The following is a 9,969-nucleotide window of genomic DNA, read 5'->3' on the forward strand; positions in this document are numbered from 1 at the left end:
CTTTTAGTTTCATGATTCTGAACTCTGCATCTTCCTTGTCATTTTTAAAAAATGCTTCCTTACCTCTCCTTTAAATGAAGATGTTTCTCAGAGTTCTGTGCTAAGCCTCTTCTATTCTTATTTGACACACTTTTGCTTGGTTCTCTTAGAGATCTCATGGTTTCAAACACCATACACAGGCATAACTCATTTTACTGCACTTTATTGCATTTTGCAGATATTGTGTGTTTTTACAAATTGAAAGTTTTTACAAATTCAAAGCCCTGCAATGAGCATATCTATCGACACCATTTTTCCAAAGCATTTGCTCACTTTATGTCTCTGTGTCACATTTTGGTAATTCTCACAATATTTCAAACTTTTCATTTTATTATATTTGTTATAATAAATATAATGGTGATCTGTGATCAGTGATCTTTGATGTTACTATTGTAATTGTTTGGGCGGGGCACCATGAACTATACCTATATAAGACAGTGAACTTAATAGATAAATGTGTGTTCTGACTGCTCTACCAACTAGATGTTCCCCATCTTTCTCCCTCTCCTTGGGCCTCCCTATTCCCTGAGACACAACAATATTGAAAATAGGCCAGTTAAGGGACTTCCCTGGTGGCGCAGTGGTTAAGAATCCACCTGCCAATGCAGGGGACACGGGTTTGATCCCTGGTCTGGGAGGATCCCACACGCCACGGAGCAACTAAGCCTGTGCGCCACAACTACTAAGCCTGCACTCTAGAGCCCACGTGCCACAACTACTGAAGCCCACGCGCCTAGAGCCCTGCTCCACAACAAGAGAAGCCACCGCAACGAGAAGCCTGAGAAGCCCGCGCACCTCAAAGAAGAGTAGCCCCCGCCCGCCGCAACTAGAGAAAGCCCTCGTGCAGCAACGAAGACCCAACTCAGCCAAAAATAAAATAAATTTTAAAAAAGAAAATAGGCCAGTTAATAATCCTACAATTTGCCTTAAGTGTTCAAGTGAAAGGAAGAGTCACATGTCTCTCACCTTAAATCAAAAACCAGAAATGATTAAACTTAGTGAAAAAGGCATGCTGAAAGCCAAGACAAGCTGAAAGCTAGGCCTCCTGCACCAAACAGCCAGGTGTGAATGCAAAGGACAAGTTCTCGAAGGAAATTAAGAGTGCTACTCCATAGAACACATGAATGATAAAGTGAAACAGCCTTATTACTGATATGGAGAAAGTTTTAGTGACCTGGATAGAACATCAAACTAGATACAACATTGCTTTAAGCCAAAGCTTAATACAGAACAAGGCCCCAACTCTCTTCAATTCTATGAAGGCTGAGAGAAGTGAGGAAGAAGCAGAAGAAAAATTTGAAGCTAGCAGAGGCTGGTTCATGAGGTTTAAGGAAAGAAGCTGTCTCTAGGACGTGAAAGTACAAGGTGAAGCAGAAAGTTCTGATGTAGAAACTGCAGCAAGTTATCAAAAGATCTAGTTAAGATAATTCATGAAGTTGGCTACACTATACCACAGATTTTCAATGTCAATGAAATAGTCTTATATTGGAAGAAGATGCCATATAGGGCTTTCATAGCTAGAGAGCAGAAGTCAGTGCCTTGCTTCAAAGTTTCAAAGGACAGGCTGACTCTTTTGTTAGGGGCTAATGCAGCTGGTGACTTTAAGTTGAAGCCAATGCTTATTGACCATTACGAAAATCCTAGGGCCCTTAAGAATTATGCTAAATCTACTCTGCCTGTGCTCTTTAAACTGAACAACAAAGCCTGGGTAACAGCACACTTGTTTACAACATAGTTTACTGAGTATTTTAAGCCCACTGTTGAGATCTAGTGCTCAGAAAAAGATTCCTTTCAAAATATTACTGCTCATCGACAATGCATCTGGTCACCCAAGAGCTCTGATGGAGATGTACAACCAGATTAATGTTGTTTTCATGCCTGCTAACACAACATCCATTCTGCAGCCCATGGATCAAGGAATCATTTTGACTTTCAAGTCTTACTATTTAAGAAATACATATCATAAGGCTTTGGCTGCCAAAGATAGTGATTTCTCTAATGGATCTGGGCAAAGGAAACTGAAAACCTTTCGGAACAGATTCACCATTCTGGATGCCATTAGAAATTCATGATTCATGGGAAGAGATCAAAATATCAATATTAAAGAGTTTGGAAGAAGTTGATTTCAACCCTCATGACTTTGAGGGGTTCAAGACTTCAGTGGAGGAAGTAACTTCAGTTGTGGTGGAAACAGCAAGAAAACTAGAATTAGAAGTGGAGCCTGAAGATGTGACTGAACTGCTGCAATCTCATGGTAAAACTTTCTCATGGATGAGGAGTTGCTTCTTATGGATGAGCAAAGAAAGTGGTTTCTTGAGATGGAATCTACTCCTGGTGAAAATGCTGTGAAGATTATTGAAATGACAACAAAGGATTTAGAATATTACATAAACTTAGTTGATAAAGTAGCGGCAGAGTTTGAGAGGATTGACTCCAATTTTGAAAGAAGTTCTACTGTGGGTAAAATGCTATCAAACAGCATTGCGTGCTACAAAGAAATTGTTCATGAAAGGAAGTCTCCATCGATGCAGCAAACTTCATTGTTGCCTTATTTTAAGAAATTGCCACAGCTACTCCAACCTTCAGCAACCATCATCCTGATCAGTCAGCAGCCATCAACATCAAGGCAAGACCTTCCATCAGCAAAAACATTACGACTTGCTGAAGTCTCAGATGATAGTTAACATTTTTTAGCAATAAAGTATTTTTAAGTTAAGGTATGTACATTGTATTTTTACACATAATGCTATTGCACACTTAATAGATTATAGTATAGTGTAAACATAACTTTTATATGCACTGGGAAACCAAAAAATTTGTGATTCACTTTATTGAGATACTCGCTTTATTGCAGTGGTCTGGAACGGAACCCAAAATATCTCTGGGGTATGCCTGTACATGCTGATGAATCTCAAAGTCCATATCTCCAGCCCGGATTTGTTTTCTGTGTTTCGGTTATATACGTACACACACACACACACACACACATATTCCACAGGCACTTACCTCAATATCAACATGTCCCAAACTAACTTTATCTTTTTCTATTTCAATCTTGGTTGTTGTTTTTTTTTCCAGCATTCCCTGTCTTAGTGAATGACGCACTAACCATCAGTTCCCAACCCAGAGAGGTGTTCATTATCCTTGAGTCTTTCCACTTTTTCTCCCCATGAAAGCCATCAATCACTGGGTCTTAAATATTTTTATATACTAAATATCTTTCTAATCACCCCGCTTCTCCTTATCAACACTAGTATTACCTTCATCCAGGCTACCATCATCTCCTAACTGGTCTCTCTGATTCCAGTTATTCCCCCTGAAACTGATTATCATACTTCAGCCAATTTTGATTTTTCAAAAATGCAGGTGTAATTATGTTAATCAACTGTTTAAGATCCTACATTGTATTATAATTGCCTTTAGGATAAATTTTAAAATGCATGCTATATAACGCATATAATTGTTTATGTCCTTACTCTGCTTTTTTCCCCCAATCTCATTTTAACATTCTCCCCCTTCCATGGTTTAAAGCTTGAGGCATATTTAACTTCCCTGTTTCCTTAAAATATCTGTTCAAAACACTTCTTCTTCTCCTGAATGGCTCCTCCAGATCACAACTTGTAGTTCAATACCTTAGGAAAGGTTTCAGTGATGTCCAAAAATACGGATTAGATTTTATTTATTTTAACAGGCACTTAACAAGCACTTACTAGCCACTTTGTAAAAATTAACTCATTAGATTCCTATGATAATAATCCTACAAGGTAAACACTATTATTACCCCTATTTTACAGTTAAGGAAGCAGAGATACATAACTTGCCCAAGACTTAAGACAGTGAGTAGCAGAACTAGGATTCTAATGTAGACATTTTGGTTCCAGAATCCATGTTCATAACCACTATGCAATGCTGTCTCCTAGGTATAAGATGTCCCTTCTTGGTATTTATATATTACTATTTACCTGTGCATACATTCTGGCATATTTTAATTACTTGCCTGCCAAATTTTCTAGCCTGTGAGCTCCATAAAGACACACATATGTATTTTTAAAAATATACAAGCGAAAAAAGCAATGACATTACTAACTATAATCGACTGAAATCTATAAGTGTTTACAAGAGTGTAGGGGAGAATATATTTGCAATTACTCAATAAATGGCCTGAATAAAATATAATTTCTTCAGTTCAGGACATTTTAATGGTTCTTCTTGTCGGGCATTCAAAACAGTGATAATTCAGTGCACTTCATGAACCTTGTTTAAATACTGATTCAAACAAACCAACAGTAAAAAATATTTTGGAGGAAAATGTGTAAAACCAAACACAGATTGAATATAAATTATATTAAGCTACCAGCACTAAATTTGTAGATTGTGATAGTGGTATAGTATATATTTTTAAAGTCCTTATCTATTACAGATACTTAGTGAAATATTTAGAGGTAAAAATACGTGATGTCTGGGATTTGCTTTAAAATACTCCAGATGAATTTATGAATTACTTGTTCAAAGAGAAAAAAAAAATTCTACTGAAAAAATTCATAGAGACGCATGGTGGCGCTGCAGGATAAGATGAAAAGAGTGCTTCTACAACACTTGTGGGCTCCATTATTCACGGGAACAGAGAACATCCAACCCACTGAAAAGAGAGATATTAAGGAGCTTCACCTACAGACCTGCTGGAGGTTTATATACCCTCTAAAAGTTTCCAACTAAAAAAAGAATCAGAGCCTCAGCTTGCAAAATTAGAGCTGAACTTAAATTTTTCCACAAAAGAGGTTTCTTGAAGAAACCATGGAGATCGGAGGGGCATTCGTTCTGCGGAAAAGGCAAGTTCTGATTATCTTTGTTTTACTGGGATTGTCTCAGGCAGGTCCTGAGTCTGTGCGCTATTCTGTGGCAGAGGAAACAGAAATTGGCTCTTTTGTGGCCAATCTGGCAAGGGATCTGGGGCTTGGGGTGGAGGAGCTCTCTTCGCGGGAGGCGCGGGTAGTGTGTGATGATAATGAAAAGCATTTGCACCTCGATTTGCTGACCGGGGATTTGCTAGTAAATGAGAAACTGGACCGGGAAGAGCTGTGTGACTCCACGGAGCCCTGTGTGCTGCATTTTCAGATGGTACTGGAAAACCCTTTACAGTTTTTTCGGGCTGAGCTGCATATCAAAGATATAAATGACCACTCCCCTACATTTCTTGACAAGGAAATAGTTATTAAAATATCAGAGAGTACCATTATTGGAACCACATTCCTAATGGAGAGTGCCCAAGATTTGGATGTAGGAAGCAACAATCTCCAAAACTACACAGTTAGCCCGAATTCTCACTTGTACATTAAAATTCAAGACAGTGGTGATGGAAAGATATACCCTGAACTGGTCCTGCACAGAGCGTTGGACCATGAGGAGGAGCCTGAGCTCAGATTAACACTCACAGCACTGGATGGTGGATCCCCGCCCAGGTCTGGGACAACTTTGGTCCTCATCAAGGTCTTGGACATCAATGACAATGCCCCAGAGTTTCCTCAGAGGCTCTATGAGGTGCAGGTCCTGGAGGACACACCTGTTGGCTCTTGGATTATCACCATCTCTGCTAAGGATGTGGATGCAGGACACTATGGGAAAATATCTTACACATTTTTTCATGCATCAGAAGATATTCGTAAAACATTTGAAATCAATCCACTATCTGGGGAAGTTCATTTGCGATCACACTTGGATTTTGAAGCAATACAGTCATACATTATAAATATTCAGGCAACAGATGGTGGGGGTCTTTCGGAAGAATGCACTCTTCTGGTTAAAGTAATAGATATAAATGACAATCCACCAGAAGTGACCATGTCATCAATTACAAAGATAATTCCAGAGAGCGCCTCAGAGACCCTTGTGGCTCTTTTTAGTGTCCGAGACCAAGACGCTGGGGAAAATGGGAGGGTCGTTTGCTCTATTCAAGATGACCTCCCATTTTTTCTGAAACGGACCTTCAAGAACTTTTTCACTCTAGTTGCAGAAAAAGCACTGGACAGAGAGGAAAGAGCCGAGTACAACATCACCATCACCGTCACTGACATGGGAACCCCCAGGCTGAAAACCGAGCACAACATAACCGTGCTGGTGTCCGACGTCAACGACAACGCCCCCGCCTTCACCCAGACCTCCTACACCCTGTCCGTCCGCGAGAACAACAGCCCCGCCCTGCACATCGGCAGCGTCCGCGCCACAGACAGAGACGCGGGCGCCAACGCCCAGGTCACCTACTCGCTGCTGCCGCCCCTCGACCCGCACGTGCCCCTGGCCTCCCTGGTGTCCATCAACCCGGACAACGGCCACCTGTTCGCCCTGAGGTCCCTGGACTACGAGGCCCTGCGGGCGTTCGAGTTCCGCGTGGGCGCCGCCGACCGCGGCTCGCCCGCGCTCAGCAGCCAGGCGCTGGTGCGCGTGCTCGTGGCGGACGACAACGACAACGCGCCCTTCGTGCTGTACCCGCTGCAGAACGCCTCGGCGCCCTGCACCGAGCTGGTGCCCAGGGCGGCCGAGGCGGGCTACCTGGTGACCAAGGTGGTGGCGGTGGACGGCGACTCGGGCCAGAACGCCTGGCTCTCGTACCAGCTGCTCAAGGCCACGGAGCCCGGGCTGTTCGGCGTGTGGGCGCACAACGGCGAGGTGCGCACGGCCCGGCTGCTGAGCGAGCGCGACGCGGCCAAGCACAGGCTGGTGGTGCTGGTCAAGGACAACGGCGAGCCGCCGCTGTCGGCCAGCGTCACGCTGCACGTGCTGCTGGTGGACGGCTTCTCGCAGCCCTACCTGCCGGCCCCGGAAGCGGAAGCGGCGGACGCGGCGCCGGCCGCCCCTCTCACCGTCTACCTGGTGGTCTCCTTGGCGTCGGTGTCGTCGCTCTTCCTTTTCTCGGTGCTGGTGTTCGTCGCGGTGCGGCTGTGCAGGCGGAGCGGGGCGGCCTCGGAGGGTCGCTGCTCGGTGCCCGAGGGCCCCTTTCCGGGCCACCTGGTGGACGTCAGCGGCACGGGGACCCTGTCCCAGAGCTACCAGTACGAGGTGTGTCTCATGGGAGGTACTGGGACGAATGAGTTTAAATTTCTGAAGCCGATTATCCCTAATCTTCCAGTCCAAGACACCGGTAGGCATATAGGGGAAAATGAGAACTTTAGGAATAGCTTTGGATTCAACATTCAATAAAATAATTTACTTTAAACTTCTAATCTTTTGTCATTCTTGGCAAACTGTGGATCCATTTTGCCAATCTGTAATAGATTTTACGTTGGACGGTAGTTGCATGCATTATCATTTCTCATGTTCTCCTCACAGTTGCTTTAAAAATCTTTATTTGTGGCTATAATGACATGGAAAAATAATCTGTGTTCTGCTTTTTCATATATTTGGTCAAAATGTCATATTAATGGAGTTATTGCTAATTTTTTGTTCTGATAATGGCATTGTTATGCAAGACGATGTTATTATTTGGAGGTGCAAACTCAAGTATTAAGAGCAAATGCCACAATGTATGTAATTTACTTCTAGACATTTAATCAAAGCATAGATACAGCAAAAATTAAAAGTGCTGTTGAAGCTGGGTGGAAAGTATATTGGATTTTACTGCACTATTCCCATTGAAAAGTTTCATCATAAAGGGTAAAAGTGCCACCTCTCCAGTATTCAGTAGTAGGGTATCTTATTTGTTTGTTTGTTTGTTGTTATATAGTGTTTTTCAAGAATTCACTTTATGACAAGATAAAAGTGACCACACTGAAAATTATTGATTTCTTAAGTAATTTTCCTTTTTTACTGTTGTCGTTGATGCTGTTTTGGGGGAGGAGTCTTATAATGTTCCGGGATTTTACGTTGCTATTTTGTTTTCTTTCAATATACCACATTTGCTGGTTTAAATTTGTATTATTTTATATTGTTCATTATGTAACTCATATGTTCATGGTATCATCTTAAGTAAATACTCCTCCATCAGAAGAGTACAGATAAAAACTTCTTAAGAAATTAAAATGAAAATTCAAACTGGTAGAGAAATAAATTAGGTTCACTTTTCTATTGATTTTTTAAAGTAAATATAAAAAAATCCTTAATACTTTGTGGCCTTTCTCAGATGTTCACAAAGAAGGAATGGGTCTATATTAATGGTTTATAGATGTCTCATGGTGTTCCAAATTATAATGTCTCCAATCTATTAGTGTACAGTTCAGTGGACACTTTGGTAACTAGAATGTAGTGTGGATATAGAGCTACTGTGCATATACATTTCTGTGATTTCTCTCATAAAATTAAATATTGTAGACTAGATGATATAGTAAAATGCAATTTCGCTTGACATTGTGAAATGGCTAAAACAAATTCCAGTTTTCTTAGGAATTTTTTTCTTTGCTTCATGCAGTTTTTCCTGGTCTTATTTTGTGTTGCAACAGATATTTACTAGTTGTGAGAATTTTATTAAATAGACATTTAAGCAGTACAATCCTGAAAAAGAATGTTTGGGCCCTCTTTATCTCTCAGAGTCATAAGAAGCAAAGCTTATGCTTCTTATGCATAAGAGTAAGAGCAGATAACAAAATATCCTATTTGAATGGTACAGAAACAACCTTGTACACTACCAGAGAGAATGGAATTCAGTGTCAGATATTTTATATAAGAAAATTTGGTGATGATTGAAGAGGTGTCAAAATCACTTGGGGTGGGGGGGAAGAGACTGATTACTTAGCAATGTTATTGGGAAAACTGGCTCACTATATAAAGAAACAAAATCCTTATCTCATGTGATATAAAAATAAACTTCATGTGGATCTAAGAGGTGAATTTGAAATATTTAATTGGAAAAAATGTAACAAGTCTAAGTAAAAATATCTTTATGACCTTATTATTGATTTCGATTTCTTAAACAAGGCTTTAAAAGTGCAAACAATAAGGATAAAAATTGACAAATATTACTACCTCAAAACTAGAGGATAGCCCAGACAAGCTAGCAGATGACAGACAGGGAGAAGCTACTTGCAGCATTTCAACTGAGAAGGATTAATATTTAGATTATTCAGATAAGTCTTGCAGATAGCAAAAGTCAGAAAGTCGGGAGAGCCAATAGAATATTTTTAAAAGGACAAAAGGGAAAGGTAATTCAAAAGAGGGGAAAACAGAAAGTCTGAGAAGAACATGAAGTGATGCTCAACCTCATTAGTTGCTGATACACATGATAAAATAGCAGTTTATACCCACAGCATTAGTAAAGATGACAAATTTCCATCAAGTGGAACCATAGGAAATTGCATATACACCCCATTTTGAAGGAGTTTCAATAGTATTTAATGAAATATAGTATGTACATACTTTATGATACAGCAATTCTACTTTGGGGCATATAAGCCAGAAAATTCTTACACAGCTTTACAAAATGAAGTGCATGATAATGTTCATCTTGGGAAAGCAAAGAATAGGAGTCTATCTACATATCCATCAGTAAAGCAATTGATAAATAAAATGTGGAACATGTTTGTGAAGGATTATTATGCAGTGATCAAAAGGAGTGAACTAGGTGTACAGACAACCACATTAATAAATTCCAAATGTTTCAAAAGGAAGAAAGAGCCTGAGATTTATTGTAGGTACCATATATATCCATATAATACATATCTCAAACTTATAAAAATATACAAATATATAAACATTGGAAGAAGAGAAGAAGGAACAAATGTAGGAAAGAAGATGTGTGTTTCTACATAGGAGTGCAGACAGAAGTGTGAGCTATACCAATGTCAATGATAAGACATTATTTAAATTGATTGCAGCATTATAGAGTTGACTTAGTATTGATCAGATGAAGTTGGTTTTAAAAAAAACATTATTTCTCTATCCTCTCAATAAGATCAATTTCCCATACTCCATGAAAGCTAAGAATTTGCTTGTCATTTTAAGACA

General features: G+C 40.2%; 1 protein-coding gene across 1 annotated transcript; it reads left to right on the forward strand.

Moving 5' to 3' along the window:
- The first annotated feature begins 4,666 nt into the window (after positions 1-4,666).
- On the forward strand, positions 4,667-7,416 carry LOC133090021 (protocadherin beta-14). The gene has a single exon (XM_061188271.1). It carries the CDS (start codon positions 4,834-4,836, stop codon positions 7,231-7,233), a length of 2,400 nt encoding a protein of 799 aa, XP_061044254.1. The 5' UTR covers positions 4,667-4,833; the 3' UTR covers positions 7,234-7,416.
- The last annotated feature ends 2,553 nt before the right edge of the window (positions 7,417-9,969 follow it).

This window comes from Eubalaena glacialis, chromosome 4, assembly GCF_028564815.1.
Source record: "Eubalaena glacialis isolate mEubGla1 chromosome 4, mEubGla1.1.hap2.+ XY, whole genome shotgun sequence".
Classification (NCBI taxonomy): domain Eukaryota; kingdom Metazoa; phylum Chordata; class Mammalia; order Artiodactyla; family Balaenidae; genus Eubalaena; species Eubalaena glacialis.

Excerpts from the sequence above, each read along its gene's own strand:
- LOC133090021 (XM_061188271.1), top strand. The coding sequence starts at position 4,834 with ATGGAGATCGGAGGGGCATTCGTTCTGCGGAAAAGGCAAGTTCTGATT.